The 22,540-nt window shown below is 49.9% G+C and overlaps 1 protein-coding gene across 4 annotated transcripts in view; it reads right to left on the minus strand.

Annotated features, from left to right (window-relative positions):
- MRTFA (myocardin related transcription factor A) overlaps positions 1-22,540 on the minus strand; it is a 100,364-nt gene that overhangs the window by 10,563 nt on the left and 67,261 nt on the right. For all 4 annotated transcript variants that reach the window (XM_032594042.1, XM_030320729.1, XM_030320731.1 and 1 more), the window contains 5 exons: positions 9,094-9,149; positions 6,707-6,782; positions 4,801-4,962; positions 807-982; positions 123-254 (listed from right to left, as the gene is read on the minus strand). In XM_032594042.1, coding sequence (XP_032449933.1) covers positions 123-254; positions 807-982; positions 4,801-4,962; positions 6,707-6,782; positions 9,094-9,149 — 602 coding nt within the window. The remainder of the gene's footprint in view (positions 1-122; positions 255-806; positions 983-4,800; positions 4,963-6,706; positions 6,783-9,093; positions 9,150-22,540) is intronic.

Raw genomic sequence — 22,540 nt, forward strand, 5'->3', positions numbered from 1 at the left:
CCGTGACCTATGTTGGTGCACTCCCCCCACCCCCCACCCCCAGCTGGCCCCACACTGGGATGAAATCACGGCAGGGCTTGGAGGGGCCCGGGGAGGGGAGGGCAGCTGCTGGGGACCTGTACCTTAATAAGCGTCGGGGTGGGCTTGGCAGGGGGGGCTGTGGTTCCATTGGTGAGGCTGGGAGGCAGAGGAGGCTGCTCTGCCAGGAAAAGTGTTTCTCCGGAATCCGGGCCCGCTGGGAGCTGAGACACCACCTGAGAAAGGGCTGGAGGTGAGGACAGCCTCCCTCTCCCGCTGCCCCCGGGGGCACGACCATTATCAGGGGGTCCATCCCAGCCCTGCCCTGCCTAGAGGCGGCTACAGGCACCTCCTCCAGAGCCATCACGGGCAGGGGGCCACCGGTGGGCAAGATGGGAGGCGGGGTGAGAACCCGGCCCCCAGGGCAGGGTTGAGGGAGCTGGAACACGGAGACCCAGGGGCAGTGAAAAGGCCACTGAACTGAACTCGGGAGAAGCAGGCTGTTCCGACTGGACGCAGGGACAGGCCAGGGAGGCTCAGCCTGCAAGGCAAGGCAAGCCTGCAAGGCTGCAAGGCAGCCCCAGCCCGGGACCACAGGCTGGCGAAGTCTGGCCAAAACGGGGCCCGCTGCCGACACCTCCCCGCTCCCCACCACTGCGACTCAGGCAGCCATGGACATCCCCAGCTTCCCCACCACACCTGGCCCAGGCGAGACCTCACCCTGGGCAGCTCCAGCAGGTCTGGGGCCCCTGGGGAGCAGGGAAAGCATCCAGCAGGGGCAAGCTCACCTGAGTGGGGGATAGGGTGGTGGCACTGGACAGTGGCTCGCTGACTCGGGCTTCCAAGGGGGATGGCGCCGAGCCCTGGGACTCGTGGCTCGCAGGCTGCTCAGGGGATAAGGCATCACTGCTGTCCTCATCGAAGGAAGAGCTGTCCGCTACTTTCGGGTAATTCACCTGGCCCACTGAAAGCCAAAGCCATGGTGAGAGTCCACCTCCAGTGCCCGCGAATGGGAAGGGGGGTTGTCCCAGCAAGGTGCCCACTCTGGCCCCTCCTCATCCCCAGCGAGGCCGACGGGAGAAAGACCAGCAAAAGAGCTCCAGGAGAGCGCCTCTTCAGGACCCGCAAACAAAGGCAGGAAGAGTGCTGGCTACTAAGCTATCAAGTGCTCCCTTGCTTTTGACTTCACTGTGTCCAGTCCCCAAGGTCAAGCCCTACTTTCCCTCCCTCCCTGCCTCCCTCCAGCCTGCAGCCTCCTTCATCTCATCTGCTTCCCTGCTGTTAAACGCACTTCACTTCCATCCTATGGTGGCACAAAACTCTTCTCTTCCCCCAGAGGCTTGTGGACCCTGCAATGAGGGCTCCTCCCCGGGGCTGCCTCCACTTCCTAAAGGGCAGGCACAGGCTAAGGGCCTCCCGGAGAAGGTACACCTGCTTGCACAGGTGAAACAGGATCACTGAAGTACAGTGACCTCCCTTTAGTGGCCTGTGACTCCCAGAGACCCAAGACCTGGCAACAGTGGCCACCAGAAGAAAAGCCCCCCTGCTGGCTAGAAATGCTCTGCCCCGTGGTCAAGGCCCCTGGCCGCCTCAAGTGCACGTGCTCCTGGGGCCAGGCTGTGAGGGAGAAGCAGGGGGAGCAGGGCCCTAGTGTGGAAACGCCAGGACACAAAAGGAAGGAGCAAGTAGGTATTTCACACGATTCACATCACAACCACCCCCCTCAGTGCCGCTGGGGGAAGAGGTTCTGCGCTGGTCTGCCATTCACACGGGAGGGACTGAGGCAGCGGTCACAGCACGGAGGTGAGCTGTCGGGCATGTCTGGGAAAATCTGCTGTGGTGGAAAGACCACAGATGAGGAACAAGAACACACTAGTAACTCCCAGCAGATTCTTCCTCTCCGGGGCCACAGCCTGAGGCTCTCTGCTCCCCTGGGACCAGGGAAGGATGTGCCTGAGCTTGAAGCTCCGGAGCCCGGGATGCCCATCGCTGGGCTGGCTCCTGTCCTCCGGCAAGGCTGGCTCCTACACCTCCTTTCATCTGCCCTGGCGGGGGCCACATGTGCAGCACACGGGGGAAATGGAGCCCCGTTACTGTCGTGTACTTCAGGCCAGTCACACATCTAGATTTCTCCCACTTCCTCCCAGCAAGGAGACACGCCACGGGACAGCAGCCACACGACACCCAGCACCGGACGGCGGAATCCCGGACGGAGGAGCTTCGGCTCCACCCCCGGGGACAGTCCAAGCGGAGGGAGTGGCCGGCCACACCAGAGAAGCCCAATGACCAGTGTGGGCCAGGGTCCCTGCAGAGTGCATTCCTCTCCCTACGGTGGCCGGGTCTGGGCCAGGTGCAGGGTGTGGAGAGACAGAGTCCCCGCCCTCTGATTTTGGTCCAGTCGCCTCTGCTTGAGGGAAACACAGATGCTGAGGAGAGGCTCAGGGAGGACTTCTTGGAAGAGAGATCTTGCCATGAATCTTACAGATCAGCTGGGGGTGACCTAGGGGAGGGATGTGCGTGTGAGCACGCGAGTGGCAGCCGTGTGCTGGGAGTGGCCGTGGGGAGTGTGTGGGGAAGACAGCGGGAGGCCAGCCTCTGCAAAGCCCCTGTCAGGCCCCCACCTACAGCGGGCCTCAGGACTGCCTGGGCTCCCTCCCCACTCTCCACGGCCAGCTTTCTCCTCCTCCTCCACAGACCTGGCCTGAGTCTCTCCCCTCCCATCCTCCCATCTCCTCCTCTGACTCCTTCCTCTCAGCCACACACCTGCATCGATTTCTCCTCCCAGCCCACCCTCTCCCTCCCCCTTCCTTCTCCGCTCACTTCTTGAACAAACGGCCTGCCTTTGCTGTCAACGCTTCCTTGCCACCTACTCATTCCCCAAAACCCACAGGATCTGGCGTTGGCTGGCAAATGCTCCTTTCTCTCAAGTCACCACTGGTCACTACGTACCCCATCCTCAAACAAACTACGCCCTAACACGCCCACAGGCCGCTGCCCATGCTGTCCCCGTGCCTGGAGTGTCATGTACGCTCCCCATTTGGCAAAGGTGGACCCCAAATGTGCCGTACTGTCCGTGACCGCTCTCCGGGCCTCACCACCGTGCCCATCGCTGAGAGGACACCTTCTCAGCCGAGCTCGCACTGCACCTGACCCACCATCACCCCACGTCGTCCACGACAGCAGCCGCCCTTCTGTGAGGCTCCCCAGGCGCCAAAGACTGTGCGGGGCCCTTTATATCCATCACTGTGGACCTGAAAACTGTCCCACAAGCCAGGTGACTCAGCTACTATGTCACAGGACCGTGACCTTCTCACTACGCAGCGCTGGCACCTGACCAGGGGCCAGACTCAGAAATCACTTGTTCGTACATCAGTCTCCTCTCATTGTACTGAATTCTTTGAGGGCAGCGTCATATTTTGTTCATCTCTGTAAACTGCAGAACGTTACACAGGGCCAGGCACAATGCCGACTCTCAGGTTTCGGCTGGCTAGAGAGCCCAGAACTGACCGTCACCTAAACGCGGGCCTGAGATTAGGGGCTGTGTGGAATCTGGTGAGGGTTGGGCAGGAGAACACGGAGAGGAGGGGGGATGAATGCCAGGGCAAAGCAGTGAACTAAGAGGGCTACCGGCACCAATGGCAGAGGGGCTGCTGGGGCCCAGGGTGTGCAGCCCCCGGCACGCCGGCTGCCTCCGACCTTGTCAAACCACTGTCTGCGGTGCAGACGAGGCCCCGGAAACCAAAGTCTCCTCTGACCCAGGGCTCAGGGCCCAACTCAGCCTGGGGCCCTGCCAAAAAGATCTAACTGCTTGTAACGAAGGGAGCAGTTGCGCCCCCTCTCCCTGGTGGCACAGCTACCTTCCAGGGGCAGGAACGCACGGCCTTGCCCAGGACCGGGTCTCGGGCCCACTGTAGCCCAGGAGCCACATCGGTGCCAAAAGTTACCAAACTCTAAAGGAATCCGGTCCGAACACCTGCCCATGGCACACGAGGCCCTGGCACGTCCTGGACTCTGCCCACCTCCTACCTCCCGTCTCGATACCCCCTCCTCCAGCTCCACGCCCAGGCCGCTCCTCACCTTGCACAGCTCTCCCCTGGAGCCCGCGGCACCTCTCTCCCCGAATATACTTTAATTCCTACTCATCCTGCAGCCCCAGACTTGGCCGTCACCTCTTCTGGCACCACACCCCACTGTCAGGGCCTGGCTGGGGACGCTCCTCTGTGTGCCCAGCGTAGCCAGGGCTCTCTCCGGCACAGCTTCTGTCTCTGTCTTGCTGCTGCCTGTTGACCTGCCGGTGTCTGCTCCTAGGCCTGAGCTCCATAAGGGCGAGGGGCCTGCTCTGCTTTGTGGGGCTGCGGTCCTAGCACCTAGCACACCTCTTGGGTCAATCAGTATTTGCTGAGTGAAGTATCTGTGCAAAGTGCCACTCTCTGAGAGAGACTGCACTAAGAAAAAGAGACAGTAAGGCACAGATTTCTAATTCCTGGCATCCCCGTGGGTTTACACGCATCAGCCCTGACATCCAGCCACCCTGTGGGAGAGGACAAAGCCTCTGGGTATGCAGAGATGAAGGTGGACAGAGGTGCCTCTGTTGTTTAGTTACTCTGGTGTGACCCCTGAGGCCGCTGGCACTGCCCCAAGCTAACACAGCCTGTTTCTTGGGCCCTCACACTCTGCACCTCAGTTCCCAAGTCAAAGCCGGAATCAAACAGCAAGAAGCCCAGAGCCCCTCCTTCTGCGTCTGGCCTGCATGTCCACGCAGGGTGGCTGGGGCCTCCTCACCAATGATGGCTTCTTTCAGGCTGGACTCCACAGGCAGAATGTTCTTCTCAACCAGCTCCATAGGGCCCGGTCTCTGTGCAATCTTCTCGTTGAGGTCATCGGCCAATCTGGCTCTCTTCAGCTTCAGCTGCTTGGCCTGGAGGGAAGGCTCGGCCGAGGTCTCTGTCCGTGGGAGAGAATGGAGTGCAGGAGGATGTAGGAATGGACCTGGCTCTACCCTGGGAGCTCCAGAGCAACTCTCCTTCCCTCTGGGGAAGGAGCAGAAGCCATCAGGATGCAGAGAGTGTCCCAGGCAGAGAAGGGCGGCCCAGCCTGAAATTCTACGTGGACACAAGAAGGGGCTGCAGACAGAGCACGGGCACACCCAGCAAAGCTCACCGGGCACAGGGGGCTACAAAGCCGAAAGCGCAGCAGACGATGAAGCATGTGCCTCATCCTCCCTCAAGCTTTGTGGGTTACAAAGGCAATTCAGTCCCTGCCCTGCTGGGTCTCAGTGTCTCTGTCAACACAGTACGGTGCTTGGACTAAGAAAAGTTCCTATCCAACCCCAAAGTTGGCTCAAAACTGAACAGGGGCGCCTGGGTGGCTCAGTCGGTTGAGCGTCTAACTTGATTACGGCTCAAGTCATGATCCCAGGTCATGGGACCAAGCCCCAAGTTGGGCTCCATTCTGAGTGTGGAGCCTGCTTAAGATTTTCTCTCTGGGGGGCCCCCGCGTGGCTCAGTCGGTTGCATGTCTGGCTTTGGCTCCGGTCATGATCTCACAGTTTGTGAGTTCGAGCCCCACATCGGGCTCTATGCTGACAGCTCAGAGCCTGAAGCCCATTTTGGATTCTGTGTCTCCCTCTCAGTCTGCCCCTCCCCTGCTCATGCTCTCTCTCAAAAATAAACATTAAAAAAAAAATAAAAAATGAAAAGATTTTCTCTCTCTGGGGCACTTGGGAGACTCAGTTTGTTGTGTCTAACTCCAGCTTGGGCAATTATCTCGTGGTTCATGAGTTCAAGCCCCACAAGGGCTTGCTGCCAGTGTGGAGCCCGCTTCAGATCCTCTGTCCCCCTCTCTTTCTGACCCTCCCCCACTTGTGCTCTCTCAAAAATAAATTAAAAAAAAAAAAAAAAGATTCTCCCTGGGGTGCCTGGGCGGCTCAGTCAGTTAAGCCCCTGACTCAATTTCGGCTCAGGTCATGATCTCATGGTTTGTGAATTTGACCCCTGCATTGAGCAGTGCAGAGCCTGCTTGGGATTCTCTCTCTCCTCACCTCTCTTCCCCCACTTGCTCTCTCTCAAAATAAACAAACTTCAAAAAAAAAAAAAAAAAAAAAAAAAAGGACGCACTGGTTCTTTAAAAAAGATTCTCTCTCTCTTCCTCTGCCCCTCTCTAATGCTCCTGCACATGCGTGCACTCTCTCAAATAAATAAATACAGAACAACAAAAAAGAATTGAGTCACAGTGTTTTCAGCAGCCAGAATTGCTCCTTCACTAGAATGTGGAAAGAAGTGAGTGATGGGGTCAGGCGGAGCATACCTGCCATGGGCCCACTTGCGTCACAGAGGTCTGAGTGACTGCTGAATGAAGGCACGAGTGAATGAGTGGAGGAGAAGAGACAGTAACTGCATCTTTAAAAGATTCTGGAGAACAGGCTTCATACCAAGGGGAGACAAGATCCGGGGCCACCACACAGCCAGAGGAGAAAAGGGCAAGCCGGCATGAGAGAATGTGACTGCTGCTTTGGGAACTCTCAGAAGCAGCGGTGGCTACCACAGTCCTGCTGTTTTACCGTGCTAAGGCTCGGCTCACCCACTGTCGCCAGAAATGGGAGTGATAAGACAGAGGGAAAAAGACACGTGGGTGATGCATGGTGAAAACAGCGAGGGTAAGGGGAGGAAGCATTTCCAGCCTAACACACCTTCCAAAATATGCATCCTGACCAGCTCCGATCTCTCCGGCCGGGAACGAATCTTCCGTTTCAGATAGTCTTCTGTCTACAGAAAAAACACACCAAGAAGATCTCAAATCCAGGATACAAGTTATGGAATGGACAGAACCAAAAAGCAGCCGTGGCTGCTGTGTCTGTGGTTGGTCACCTCTGTAGGCCCCCCTGATCTCAGCCTGGAGCCTGCAGGGTTCTGAGGCAAGGGGAGTTCTGGGGGAAGGGGCACATCCATTTCCAATGCACCTGCCCAGGGCACCACCCATCTATCCAGACTATTTGTCTCTCCGAGGCTGAACACTAATTTTTTCTTAAAAGTTTATTACTTGTACTATCATAAAAGTAATAACTATGTTCATCAAAGAAAATTTAGAAAATTAGAAAGTGAAACAATAATAAAAAATTTTAATCACCCACTTAGTATTTTGGGATATTTATTTCTTCCATTCTTCCAGGCAGAAGATGTCTAATTTTAAAGAGTTGTAATCATACTGAATATAATTTTATGCCTTGTTCAAAAAAAGGTAGCACTGTATGATCTCATGAACATTTCCCACTCATTCTGAGTGGCTGCCATATGGAATACTAATTCTGATACATGGTGTCATAGCCCTAGTTCCCTAAAGTCCAGTGTCCTCGTTTCGGCATTTCTGCAACTCCAGGTGAACGAAACCATTCCCTTAACAGTCTCTGAGCCAGCACATGCCTGGTGCTTGTGTTCTAATGTACAGGTGGCCCCAGATCCATCTGACTCCAGAGTCTATGCTCTTAACCTCTGCACCAGAATTTTTCAAACCATAGGTCAAGACCATTACCGGGTCAAAACCAGCACAGGGCAGGCTAAGACAACATAGGACAGGACAAGGTCGGCGAGAGCGGAAAATAAAAAACCAGAGCACACAGTGTGTGGTAAAGGTGAAGACTTGGTGCTCCGACTGGGCAGCCCTGTGCCAGCCCTGGGGTGGTGCTGAGCTCTTCAGGAGACGGTTTAAAGTGGGTGTGGGCTCTGGGCCTATCGCTCTGCCCCATCTGCAGAGGGCAACAGTACTGCCATGGCTGCTGCAGGTGGCAGAACAGGTGTTGGACGCCACAAGTCTTCTTTTCTAAGCCACCTGAAGTTGGGAACAGTGGCCAAAGCCAAGGCAGAATACGGCACTAATTAAGAAAATATGTGGCATCCACAGGCCAAAGTTTGAGTCCCAGCTTTGCTACTTACTAGCTGTGTAACTTAGTTAACCTCTCTTAGCTGCATCTATGAAATGAAGACGAAGAGCACCAAACTCGTAAGAGCTGAGGTGAGCATCAACCACAAAATGATGTCGTGCTGCTTATAAAAGTACTCTGTAAAATAAGAGCTGTTCTAATCTGCTCCAATGAACTCCCTGCCTACTGAGAAGCAGTCCAGGTAATGGCACCAAGTCTTATTGCAAGTGGGATGGGGGCACGGGCAATGCCATCGCCCCCCCACCCCTGCTGTATTCTCCACTCTTTCCAGTAACTCCAACAGCACAGTTTGTTGCTGCTTTGTTCCCCGTGTCCATGACCTCATTCTTCCCGCTCACTCTAAGAATTACTCATAATTCTTGTTAGAAATTAAAAGAAAATAAAATAAAGACAGTAAGAAAGTCTTAGAGGTAAATATTTCAGTCTCTGAAAGAGTTGGGAGTCTTAAGGATCCATGGCCTATAGGGTCCTCTACTGGGAGGTTCTCTTTCCTTGCCTTTTTGTAAAAGAAAAAAGTGAAGGGGTAGAGGGGAAGCATGTTCTGGTGACTTCCCCATCTCTGCCCACACTGGGCAGCAGAATATCCCCCTGAGGCCCCTGAGGGAACTGAAACTGAGGGGGGACAAGGCAGCAGGCCAGGTGCAGCAACATGAACTGGGGCTCAGACAGGGGCCCTGCTTCTGCCTCCACAGCCTTGAGTGGACACTGGCTGCTCTGGGCAACAGAGACCTTTTCTGTCCCTCGGAATCCCCATCCTGGAGAGGTGTGGGCAGTGCAGCCACAGACTCGGGAGGACCAGCCCTCAGCAAGCTTTTCAATGGCTGCTGTTCACGTTCTAACATCCACAAAAGGTGAAGTGGAATTAAAGACGGGGAAATACCAGCGGTCTCCAGAGCCACAAGAGGGAGGACTGCTAATCATCGTATACCCTTAAGTGCAGGAAAAGAGAAATTCTGATCCCGTTTTCAGATCGTGCCACAACGTGGCTGGGGTGGGGACAGAATAGAAAAAGGCAGCGCCTCCGGTCTAGAACGAGGTGAGGGCTGGCCCCAGGGCGCACTAGACTGGAAGGAATACAGAAGCAATACAATGGGCTCTGCAAATGCACTCTGGAGGCCCCTGGGGAAGAAAGGCCTTACCCTGGCCCGCTCCAAGCTCCTTCTCTGCTCATGAAACGCAGCTGGACTTTTCAAAGCTGTTGAGAAAAGAATCATAAAAGAATTACTTTTATGAAGCATCATGTGCACAGCTATAGTTTACGGTGGAGAAGGCATTTTAATTCAAGTTAATTTTAGAAATACTAATTCTTATCAGCGGAAGTGAAGAAAAACATGGCACCTGAGTAAGCACATATCTTTATGGTTCAGTTGCCCCATTAAAACAGTTCTGGTTACTTTATTCCTAACGAGAACAGTCACTACCTAAGCCTGGGCTGTATAAAGGGCAAAAATGGAATATAGCTTAAAAAAGTAACCTGGAGGGGCGCCTGAGTGGCTCAGTTGGTTGAGCATTCGACTTAGGCTCAGGCCATGATCTCATGATTCATGGGTTCGGGCCCCAAGTCGGGCTCTGTGCTGACAGCTCACAGCCTGGAGTCTGCTTTGGATTCTGTGTCTCCCTCCTCTCTCTACCCCTCCCCTGCTTGTGCTCTGTCTGTCTCTCTCTCTCTCTCTCTCGAAAATAAATAAATAAATGTTAAAAAAAAAAAAAAAAAGTATCCTGGACCTGTTACCAGACTGTTAGCTGCACAATCCTTATTGATCAGTCAATCTTCCAAGAATGCCTGCTGGGCCCCACCTCACTCTGGGAGGAGCACAGCTGCGTGTGGGGTCCACCTTACTCCTTCAACCTCATTGGGACTCACAAAGTGACCAAACTGAACAGGGCAGTTAAACCAGAAAGACCTAGGTCTCGTTGGGTGCCATTTCCTTTTTCACTTCAGCTAAAATGACCTTGAATTTCATCTCTAAGGACTAGAAGAATTTCACAGTGACTGTCTGGTTGACCCTGGTGCACACAGCCAGCAGCTGACAAGAAGGGCTCACTACAGGCCCTGTCGAGGACTCAACTGTGGTCTGAATCTACCACCACACAGCCCACAGCTCTCCACTCAGCAAACAAGACCAAACCAAGACCAAATCTCCTCAAATGTGGCATCATGAAGACAGTTTTATGTCAAACACTTGGCTATAAAGACTAATGAGGAATTGGGACACCCTGAGGGTAAGAGGATGAAAAGGCCTGACTCACTTCAAGTAGGGAACAATAGCAAGAGCAGAGAAATTTACAAGACCATGGTCAGTTTCACTTCTGCTGCCCTAGAATTTCAGAACAGCTGTGAAACTGTGTGTGGAGATAACTTTTGCTAGGCTGCTGGCTGTGGTAGGAGTGCAGGCATACAGAGAAGCTAAAAGTAGCAGGAGCACAGATATGACCCTATCCTGCCTGGGCCTTTGTGCTTCCTCCCCCCATCCTGCTCCTGGGGGCTGGGCCTCAGCAACAGCAGTCCCAGAAGAAAGATCTAAATGTCCCAGCAGTAGTTATTTAAAAAACAAAACTTTCTTAAATCTTAGGATAAAAAAGAATCATTAAAAAAAAAAAAAAAAAAAAATCAGTTAAGAGCCTACCCTGTTTTCTAACAGCAGGGGGAGCTATAGATTTAACAAATAATCTCTAAGAAAAAAACAGCACAGGCTCCTTCCCCAACCTACCAGAGCATTCATTCCAAGGCACTATCCAGGCTATCCCAGCTCTGATCTGGGGTAGTCTTGAGCAATTTAGTGGGTAAGCAGACAGCTCCTGCACCTGCTTTCGTTGGGTAAAGCTGATTCAACTTCAAACCCAGTCTCCAAAAGCCCTGACATATAGAAATCTGGTACTGGGGTGTGATGGACCACTCTCAGAGGGCGTATCACAGGGATGAGACAGTAAGTACAAAGAATCAAAGTGAAAACTCAGTGTCTGCCCCATCCCACCCCCAGCTTCCTCTCTTATTTCTCTCCATAGCACTCATCACCGAGTGACATTCTTTACAGTAACAGCACACATCTTTCTAACTTGTTTATTGTCAGCCTCCCACCATTAGGACAAGTTCCATCAGGGCATGTCTATTTCCTTTGTTTCTGACAGTATCCCCAGTGTCTAGATTGCCTAGCATGTAATTCATTCGATAAGTTAATGAATATTCTTGTAAGAAATGGAAACAAAGCATACAGTAGTGACAGGAAAGCTAGACGGGTCTGTGGTAGAACTCTAAGCTTTCACTTGAACAGCCAGAATTTTGGTTCTCATCTGGGTTCAAAACATAGAAGTCCTGGATAGAAAATCAAGGCGTCTGTGGTCTTTTCCTGTTCTACCAATCACTACCGGTGTGACACAGGGGACTCCTTCCCAGTTTTCCTTTTCTTCTTCTGGAGAGTGAGAATCTGCCTACCTCTCGGAACCCTTGTAAGAATCAAATAAAAGTGGGTGCTCTGAAGCCAGTGGTGCACACACACATTAACGTGAGATGCTGCTGTCACCAAACCCAGTGATGTAGCTGAATCATGGGTTCAATTCCTACACACACCTGCTAGTTTTGGTATCACAGCCACAGGTGATCTACCTAGAACCCTGGCTAGCCTGCTGCCTCAACAACTTACACTGGCCATCCCAAAGGGTAAGGCACAAATCCAATTTCTGGAAAAGTAACTCACAAAAGCACAGAATTTCTAGATGGAAGGGGAGTGCATCAAAGAATGGGGATAAGAAGCAGGAGAACTGGTTGTCATATACAGGACTTCCTGTTTGGTTAGGGAATCTTCACGTAATAGCAAAGGAGAGATGAATATTTAGGGAGTGCCTACTTATGTGGCAGGCACTGTTCTAGATATTTTAAACATGTTATCTACTTTTATATTCCTAATGATTCATCCATGTGGTAGGTAACAATCCAATTTACAGATAAGGACAGGCTCCAGAGGGTAGGAAAGGCCAGCAAGTGACAAAGTGAGGTTATAGCTTCACTCTATCTCACCCTCAGGTCAGACTTCTTGCCATTCCTCTGGATAGATTTCTTAACTTCTTCAAAAAGTAGAGAAGGACGACCCTATTGGATGGGGAGGCAAGGAGGCTTCAATTACACACACTGCTCGGACATAGGGCTGAGTGCAGGCAATGTGGAAAGGTCAGCTCAACCACAGCACTGAGCATATACAGGTGTGAAGAAGGCGGAGAGGAGGGGTTCAAAGTGACCGCAGGCACAGAAAGCCACGGTTCAAAAGCTGGGGCTCACCGTGGAGCTCATGGCGCAGCCTTCAGCACTGACACTACAAAACAAGCGGGAGGGGTAATGAGAAGATCAGAGAAAGTCATTAGCTGCTCAGGGCCTGATCAAGAGAACCAGAAGTGAGGACCAAGAAAAGAATTCAAGACAATAATTACCAATCCCACAAAGACTATTTCATTTTGTTTTTATTTATTTACTTTTAATCTTTATTTATTTTTGAAACAGGGAGAGACAGAGCATGAGCAGGGGAGGGGCAGAGAGAGAGGGAGACACAGAATCTGAAGCAGGCTCCAGGCTCTGAGCTGTCAACACCGAGCCTGACACAGGGCTCGAACCCACGGAGCGTGAGATCATGACCTGGGCTGAAGTTGGACGCTTAACCAACTGAGCCACCGAGGCGCCCCAAAATGATTTTTCACTTTGTAACAACAACATCATAATCTCCCTGAATTCTCTTAACAACCCACGAGGTAAGGACCCTTCTTCCGATTTTATAGGTGATGAAACTAACACCACAGTTACAGGTCATTCATTCATACAGTGGCGGACCCCAACCCAGGTCTAGTTCTGTCTCCACTTTCTTCTTTTGTCTCAACCTCCTGACAAGTGTGCTGGTTTCTCCCAGTCCGTGAACACCCCACTCGCTCTGTGCTACTCCTTCCCCATTGCTAACTGCTCTCTGAGAGCAAGTTCAGCAACTTCAAAAGTACTTCCAACAGAAGGGAGCAATAGCCCCTCTTCCTCTGGGTTTTTATCAGGATTCCTGTGAGAGGCTCCTCGGGTCCGCCTGGGGAGAGACTGGAGGTGGGGCAGCCGGTGCTCTCACTGCAATGGGTCTGGGGTCGAGAAGGCATCCCAATGCGCATCCAGCCAGCTGTGCTATAAGCCACAGCCACGGGGGGGAAAGTGGTAAAAGAGACGCAGGGGTGATAAATGTACACCTTGGGCTTCCTTGATGTTGGAGTGAGCGGCAGTGTGGAGTCAAAATCACCTCAAAGCCCATAGAATGGGACACGAGGAAATGCAGCAAAGCAGAAAACAGCTTTTAAAGTTTAGGCCTCTGCTTGTTGTGGAAAAACTCTGGAAGACTCAAAGTTGACCCATAAATGTGCGTCCAATGAGGAGGGCTGCGTTCATCCAGATGGAGGTCCAAGACCATCTCTCTCCTCCTTTCTGCCTTAGTGGCTTAGTCAGAAGAGCCAGGATATTATTCAGAAATTTCATTTCCCCAGAAACTCCTAGAAGTCCGTCTGTGAAAGAGAAGCCCCACAGAACTGACGCAAATCCCAAAACTGTGCATGTTGTCTGTAATATACGCATCTGGGGTGGGAGGGCGGCTCTTGACGCTTCACTCCTACCCTCTGGGAGCTGGCTCCCCCCGGACACTCGTGCCGCTCTGCACGCACACAGGGGAGGGTGCACACATACTTGAAAGGAAAACTCAAATGAACAGAAATGGCTACGAGGTGTGACGCTCTTTGTCACAGTCTCAGTTCCAGCTGTGGGTCTCATCCCTGGCTGGCTGCAACCACCAGCTTAGACTCTGCCCCCTCTCTGGCACCCATTTTCTTTCTCCCCTTTCATGTTCTCTCCCTTAAATGAGGTCCCTGTGAACTAAAAAGAGAAAAACACTTTCAAGTTTTTAAGAAACATACTGCCATCAGCTTCAAGGCAGAGTTTGATGCTCTGCTCACTGTGTCCCCTGAGCTTTGTGGCTTACCATGCAGAAGTAAGGGGGTCAAGCCGTCATGATTTAATCTCATACTAGAGAGTGAGTAGGAGGATCCTTAAAAACCAACCTCTCACATTAATTTAGGACATTAAACCAGTGCTTTCCCATCACAGCCCCAAATTTACTTAAACATGTAGACAAGTGAAAGTCTTCTAGGATCCACAAAGCACTTCTGGAAATGCATCTCAGCAAGGAATGGCCGCAATTAGCCATCAAGACTCATCTCCTCGTTATCATTAAGGAATATTTATTAAGTACCTGGGTTGGAATGTGGCTTTATTAGGCGCTGACATAATAAAAACGATGGCTCCCATCCTCAATAAGATACTTTTGCCAGAAACTCTCCACCAGTTCTGCATTCAGAGTAACTCAAAGCTACGAACATGGTACAGCTAACAGAAGCCAATGGAGTCCTGCCATAGTCCAAGGAGGCCTGCCTTCAGGCAAGCTGCTGGATTTCCCTCTCCACTGTAGAAGTAGGAGTCACACACAGGGGGTGAACATAAGTGGGGGTTTTGTGGGAGGTGAGGGGATAAACATATAATAATAACCCAGGTGGGATATTAGAAATATAGCAATCTATCCATCTATCCAATAAACAATTTTTAAAAAATTTTTTTAAATGTTTTATTTATTTTTGAGACAGAGAGGGACAGAGCATGAGCAGGGGAAGGACAGAGAGAGATGGAGACACAGAATCTGAAGCAGGTTCCAGGCTCCGAGCTGTCAGCACAGAGCCCGATGCAGGCCTCGAACTCACGGACTGTGAGATCATAACCTGAGCCGAAGTCGGACGCTTAACCAACTGAGCCACCCAGGCGCCCCATATCCAATAAACAATTCTTAAGTAACTATTATGCCAGTTACTGAGGACAAGGATATACAGAATAGGGCTCCAGGCCTCAAAGGTAATTCATGGTCTGGTTAGAGAAAAGGACAGAAGAGGCAAAATTTAGCCCAAGGAAAGAGTGTATGAACTGTCCAGGTAGATTTCACAGAGAAAACCCGTACGAACAGAACAGAACAGAAACACCACAGACAGACAAGGAAGGGAGTCGGAAAGTCATCCGAGGCTAAGGAAGAGCAAGAACATGAAGGTTTGAAGGAGCACGACAAGTTCAAGGGGCTACAAGTAGTTTGATTTGGTTGGACCAAGGAGGAGGTCATCTGGGGACAATGAGGCAGAGCCCAGCCCACAAAGACCTTTCATTTGCTACTGCAGGGACTTGTGCATCTGGGACATGGAACAGACATACTGTTCTCTACTCTTCCCGCTAAATACAACTAAAAACTCTGGATGTTATGTAAAAAACAAACATAAAGTAGGGGCGCCTGGCTGGCTCAGTCGGAGGAGCATGATCTGGATCTTAGGGTTGTGAGTTCAAGACCCCTGTTGGGGGCAGAGTTTACTTAATAAAAAAAAATTAAAACAAACAAACATACGTAGGTTCTGAAAGGTGAACAGAAGAAGGCAGACTGGCAAGGGACCTTGAGACCTGAAGAACGACACAGTGGTGGGTTCCCTGGGTTTCCTTTTTATCTCATACATTCTAGACTTGGAGCTGAAGAAGTCAACCATCTGTAAATGCCAATGGAGGCAGACAAAAAAGTCCCAACAAAACCTACTCTCATTGGCCAAAGGACCAGGGAAAGGGCAACCTAGGCAAACAGGAAACTTTTGGACAGGGGCACCTGGGTGGCTCAGTCAGTTGGGCATCTGACTTCAGCTCAGGTCATGATCTCGCAGTTTGTGAATTCAAGCCCCACATCGGGCTCTATGCTGACGGCTCGGAACTCGGAGCCTGCTTCGTATTCTGTGTCTCTGTCTCTCTCTGCCCCTCCCCCACTTGTGCTCTGTCTCTCTCTCTCAAAAATAAATGTAAAAAAAAATTTTTTTTTTAAATTAGAAAACTTTTAGACAATAATCGTTCTACTCCAGACTGACACCACAAAAAAACAGTGGCTTCACCCCTGACCAGAAAAGTCAAGTGGGGAGTCTAGACTCCCATCCTTGAAAAGGTTTGGGTTTTATTATAATAAAGCTCCCCAATACCCCTGCCCAGAGGCGTCAAAGAAGGCCAAGTAGAAAGCTGGGTCTTTCACTCCCACCAACCAGTAACAAATACCCTCCCCCCAACACACAAGAAATAAGTGGAGACAAAACAGGGAACCTGGACTTACACCCCCACCTCACAGAAATAAGACACCCCTCTGCATCCCTGCTGATGTCAGGAGAGGGCTGGTGAAAAGTCAGGACTTTCACCATGGCCCAGTGATAACAAGGTCAACCCTACCCATAAAAAAATCTAACATTCTGTCATCTAAGGCCTGGATGAAGAAGAAAAACGGTGGGTTGAAAAAGAACTTAAAGAAATAAATGGCTGTGGGGTGCCTGGGTGGCTCAGTTGGTTAAGCATCTGACTTGATTTTAGCTCAGGTCATGATTTCATGGTTGTGAGATTGAGCCCTGCAGTGGGCTCCACGCTAGACGTGGAGCCAGTTAAGATTCCCCCTCTCCCTCTCCGCCTCTTGGGTGTATGCACTCTCTCTCTTGAAGGAGGGAAGGGGAATGGAGGGGAGGGGAGGGAAGGAAAGGCTGAAAACTTCCCAAATTTGTCAAGAGACATAATTCTACAGATTCAAAGTCTTAGCAAATCTCAAACCCAAATAAATTCATGCCAGGATATGACACAATTAAACTTTTGAAAATGAAAGAAAAAACTTGAAAGCAGCCAGAGGGAAAACAATATGAACGACAGTAAATTTCTCATCAGAAACCATGGAGGCCAGAGAGAAGGGGCATGATATTTTTCCTGTGCTATTAAGAATTGTATGCCTGGGTGGCTCATTCAGTTAAGCATCTGACTCTTGATTTTGGCTCAGGTCATGATCTCACAGTTTTGTGAGATCAAGCCCCACACTGGGCTCTCCAATGACAGCAAGGAGCCTGCCTGGGATTCTCCCCCTTCCCCCCCCCCCACCCCCCATCTCAAAAACAAACAAACAAAGAATTGTATCCAGAGATCCATATGTAGTCACCACATTAGCCAAGGAAGCCACATAATCAGACCTGCATGGAGGGGAGTGGGAGGGGTGGTATTTCTAATTTAATGTTTTATATTAAAAAATAAAATAAGCAGAAATGCGGCTGGTAATTGGCACATATTCATTTCAACTCCCCCATGTCTACATTCACATGCTCCCCTTCCCCGTGTCCCCTTTTACTTCTGAATTTATCAAACCTACCAAAACACTGAAAGAACAAATAATGAACAGCCCTATAACTCTGACCTAGATCCACCAGTTATCTTTCAGCCATATTTGTTCTCTCTCTCTCACATGCATGGGTACAGACACACACAATTTTTGTTTACAGAATCACTTGAAAGTTGCAGATATCAATCAAGACATTTCAGCCCCAAATTCTTGGGAATTTCCTGAGAATAAAGACATTCTCCTACATAACAAAAATACCTTTATCACACCTAAGAAAATTAACACTGATTCAATATAATTTACAGTCCGTATTTGAATTTGCTCAGTTGCCCCCCCCCCCAAAATGTCTTTTATAGCTGTTTAGATTTCCCCCCTCAATCCAAGATTTAATTGGGAGTCACGCACTACATTTGGCTGCTGTCCCTTCAGTCACAATCTAGAACAATACTCTTGCCTTTTTCGTTTTTCATGACACTGACCTAAGTATCTAAGCCAGTTGTCTTGCCAAAAGAATGTCCTATATTCTGAGTTTGTTTCCTCATGATTAGATTTATGTTAAATACTTCTGGCAAGGAAACTATACAGTTGATGTATACTTCTTAATATCAGGAGACATGTAAGGCCACGTTGCCCAGCAACTGATGGTGCTCAAAGTTTGAAAGGTAACAGATGTCTCCATCTTAAAAGTAGCATTCCTCCTTTGTAATTAATATGCAACCTGTGGGGTAATATCATGAGCCCATGTGAAAATCCTGTTCCCTAACCACCACTTCCCTCATGGTTTTAGCATCTACTGATGACCCCTGCCTCAAATCAGCTGGAATGGCAAACGAGTAAGAACTCATTTTTACGAGATTGTGTAGTGATTGAGAGGCCATTTAGAAGAATAAAATGGAATGACTGGGTGAACGGCTGTGCCACTAACACTCCCAGATGGGGATATGGGAGGAGTAACTTGGAACAGGGTGGGAGAAACTGCGTTCAGTTTTGGGTGTGCTGAATATGAGCTGATCACGAGACACCCTATCAGGAGATGTGCAAATTTGTGCATGTATGTACACGTGCATTTGTGTGTGTGTGTGTGATGTCATCTAAGGATAATGTGATATGATATGCAGAGACAGGAGAAAATATTTTCCAGGCTGAATCTTAAGAGAATCCCAGAATTTAAGTGATTAAATTCATCACTAGTGATGAAGAGAGCCCAGAAAAGGACCCCGAGGAGGCTCTCAGAGGCAGGAGAGGGCGAGGCAAAGCTGATGTCAGGAGGAAGCTTCAAGAAAGAGAGTAGGTGGAAGAAGAGAGACAAAATAAGGCTGGCGAAGTTTCCAGAGGATTGCTTATACTTAGGAAGTGGCCGCTGGTCTCAGAGCTATGCCGGAGGGTTAGCGGACTACACTAACTGCAACAGGTGAAGTAAGAGGTGAGGAAATGGGGTCCAGAGGTTTACGTCTCCTAAGAGGTTAAGATGTGCTAACAGTAAACTACTCACTCATTCTCCCAATAAATATTTACTGAGAGCCCATGTGTCAGACTCTGTTTTCGTGCTGGGATATCCGTGTTCTCCTACAGCTTACATTCTAGTGAGCGATGACACACGAAACAAATGAACATATGATACCACAGGAGGTGAGACACACTATGAAGTATAAAGCAGGGGTTGAGTGATAGAGTGGTGAGGGCAGGAACGTTTCACCATACGGAAGGCCAGGAAAGACTTTCTGGTGTGCCATTTGAACGGAGACCTGCCTGAGGAAGGGAGTGAGCCCTGGGGCCGTCTGAGGAAGAGCCTTCCTGGTGAGAGAACAGCAAAAGTCAAGGCCCTGGGTGGGAAGCTGCCGGACGACAGAGGGCGTCAAGGAGGCCAGGGTGGCAGAGCAGATGGGACACAGAGTGTGAGGAGAGGTGGTGAGGGCGTAGCCACAGGGGCCTGTAGGACTCTGGGCTTTACTCAGTTTGCGAGTGGTGCTAGAGGAAATGACATGGAGAGAAGAAATAAAGTAGGATCGTGCCTGTCAATCTAGAGACTGACAAAAAGGCTCCCAAAAGTAACATAAATAGATTTGCTACTACAAATGGTTTCCTTGTTTTCCCCGATGTTTGTATAGCGTGTTGGGAATTACCTTCCTCGAGCTTCTTGGAACCTATTATTTTTCCCATTTCATACTGGAAAACTGACTTGCCTGACATCACATCCTGATCAACGACAGAATGGGAGATTAAACTTTGGTTCTCCTGGTTCCAAAATTCAGATCTTCTTATTTGTAAATATTTCAGCACAACAGAGGCAAGAGGAGGGGGTGGGGGTGTGAAAGATAACTCTGTCAAGTTATCTCTTTTCCCTCCAAAATGTGATAGTTACCACATGCACACACGTGCACACACGTACACACACACACACACACACCACGAACAAAAACTCCTCTGATTTTAATCTGATCTTTTGCATTTTGCTTTCCTTTCCTGGCTGCTCTTCTAGAAAGACATGCTCCCTTCTCCTTTCTCTAATATTGGCAATGGGACAGATACAACCTCAAAAGATGTCAAGGGGACACACATTCTCCCAGTCCTTTTCCCTCCAACCCTCTCTCCAAGGGGCCAATGTGGCAGAACAGGGAGTCACTGCATAACCAAACTCCTTCCAAAGTTGAAGGCGTCTTCTGCCTCATCCGTTGGCCCTTGCATGGAGGTCTGCACACAGCTCCAGGCAATTCATTAAGTTGGCCACATGGACCACTGACACCGCCATCAGAGAGGCAGGCGAGGCAGGCTTTCCCTGGCACTGGAAAACGGGGTTCTCCAGTTCTCCACACAACCATTTCGTAAACCAGTAGCCTCAATGGTCTTAGAAAGCTGGCATCAACTCTTGAAGCATGAAGACAGGCTGTCTTTCGCCTCACAACTCCTGAGAGGGGAGAATAACAAGACCCCGCTCCACCACTAGACATGAAAAGGGCAAAGAGGCCAGCAGCCCTCAGCCCAGCACGCCTCTGAGTGAGGTTCAAGAGTCATTTGCATCAGAACTTCTTTGGAGAGCAAGACTCTCTCTAGAATGCAGACTCCCGGGCTTCAAGAATTTTACTCTATTATTAAGCTCCTCAAGGATTCTGTTGCTGCTAACATTCAAAAACCAAGATTTCTCTAAGTCCTAAAGGCAGAGAAAAGGCAGCACACGGCAGATGAGAAAGTAAGGATTTTTGTTTGCTCACTCTCCACCGTCAGGGGCTAAGTGACTACAAAGTACACCTAGTAAGCACTTGATAACTTTTCTCAACAGCTTCATTCAAACTTTCAACTCTGCTGGCTAGGTAGGTGCCCACAAGTGAGTAAAGAGCTTCATCTCCTGAGTCCCTTTGAGGATCATTGCTTTGAGTTGCAAAGTGTGCATTTCTGAGTCAAAGGATCATTCTCCTCCCACCCTGGTGAGGGCCTAGCCGGGATGGACTCCACACCCCACTGTTTGTATCTACAGCCTGGCAATCACACTCAATAGAAGGCAGCTATAGAAAAGCAGTTCTGGGTCTTAGAACATAGCAGGCGAGGAGCCCAGAGGATCACTGGACTCAGGACAGGAAAGGGGGAGGGTCACTTACACACTTGAGTGACAGAAGCACAGAGGTCAGCTGTGTCACAGGTGTGACATCACCACCTTTAGGGAGATGATTCTGTATCCAGGCAGAACAGGGGCTCTTAACCTGGGGCACACTACACGAGCTTTCGAGAATCTATGAGGATTACAGGGGTAACTGTGTGCTGAATCCTGGGAACTTGTCTGGGCAACCGTGTGATGAAGGGACACGTAAGATTTTCTAAGGAGTACCAATGGCACAAGAGAAATCAGGAGGCTCTGATTTAACTAAGGGTTATGATGATGGAAGTGGAAAGATGTCCATGGCCTTTAAGCCCCACAGCAGCAGACAGGAGCAGCAAAATTTGGAAGCAATTTCACTGGGGGGGGGGGGGGGGGAAGGGGCTCAAAAATGACGGGGTTACTCTCACCCCCACTACCAACTTTCACCTTACCTTACTTCCTCAACTATGGGTCCTGATCTGATGCTGTTTTCAATTTTCAATACTGAAGCTGCAGAGGAAAGTATGACAGGCTATCTCATAAAACTCCTACATCATTGAGAACCATTAGACTGTGACCTTCAGGAATTAGCATGGGCTTTGAAGCCAGGAGACCAGACTGGCGCTGCCTCTGTCCTTTGGTGGTGGTGTGACTGTGGGCAAGTCACATGACCCCTGAGCCAGCCTCAAGAGCCTCATCGAGGAGGTGGCAATTATACAAACCTCCACACTGACGGCTGTTAGCATTAAAGAGAAAGTGCTCTGCCAGCTGCTAGAAGCTGTTAAATTTGAGGCATTGGTACTGTTTTCACTTTTTTTCTGTGCCATCCTCCTGCAGCAAACAGCAAGCATGTGGAATCAAATGCTGAGAGCTAACTGGGCCTGACTTCATTTTCTGTCTTAACTGTTTTTAGCTGTCCAATCAAAATGCCTCCAATTCTTGCAACAAAGACCATTAACTAAAGAGTTGTGTTGACAGTTCCAGGGACTGGCCATGACAATGAAAACCAGAACTAAGTCCAAGTCCATGTGAGTCAAAGAAAGAGCTGGGGTGGTGGGGTATGCGGAAGGGATCACACATTCTGGTGCAAGCAAGAATCCAAACTAACAGAAAACGTGCTTCATGTACATCCTGTTTTGGTATCAGGCTCGCCACCATCACTGTTTTGGCATCTGAGTTGTCATCCCCACCCAAACCAGCAGGAAAGCCAACAACCAAGAATAAATGTAAAAGTAGAGACTCAGAATGCTGAATCTTTTTCCTTCCCAGGAGTGCAAGCTGTTTCAGTCTCGCAACCTTGACCCACTGACAGCGAAAGAGACCTAAGACTGGGAAGAAAAGGTCAGGATGCAATCTTTTACATGATGAATTATCAACAGGTACACTGAATTCCTAAAGGTTAGAATATGAGGGGCCAAATATTGTGAACTTGGCCTTCTGAGCTTCCCTTTGACATACATGCCAGCCATATTTATATGTGGCTCTCACATCGCAGTCCAGTCCAGTGCTCTGGACCAGTGACCACACTGCTGCATGCTCTCTGCTGAAGCACACACACACCCAAAAGCTACTATTTCTTACTGAAGCCCCGTAATCAATATGCTTAAGTCACCTGCGTAGGAAAAAGCTCCAAATCACCTGTGCCCTTTCTGCAGCTAGCATCCCACTGGGCTGAAAATGTTAAGTCGCCACATTGTCAGACACTATCACAGCCCCCTTGAGTGTGTGATTCTTTTTTTTTTTTTTAATTTTAATGTTTATTCATTTTTGAGGGAGAGACAGAGAGCAAGCAGGAGAGAG

Source organism: Lynx canadensis, chromosome B4 (genome assembly GCF_007474595.2).
Source record: "Lynx canadensis isolate LIC74 chromosome B4, mLynCan4.pri.v2, whole genome shotgun sequence".
Taxonomy (NCBI): Eukaryota; Metazoa; Chordata; class Mammalia; order Carnivora; family Felidae; genus Lynx; species Lynx canadensis.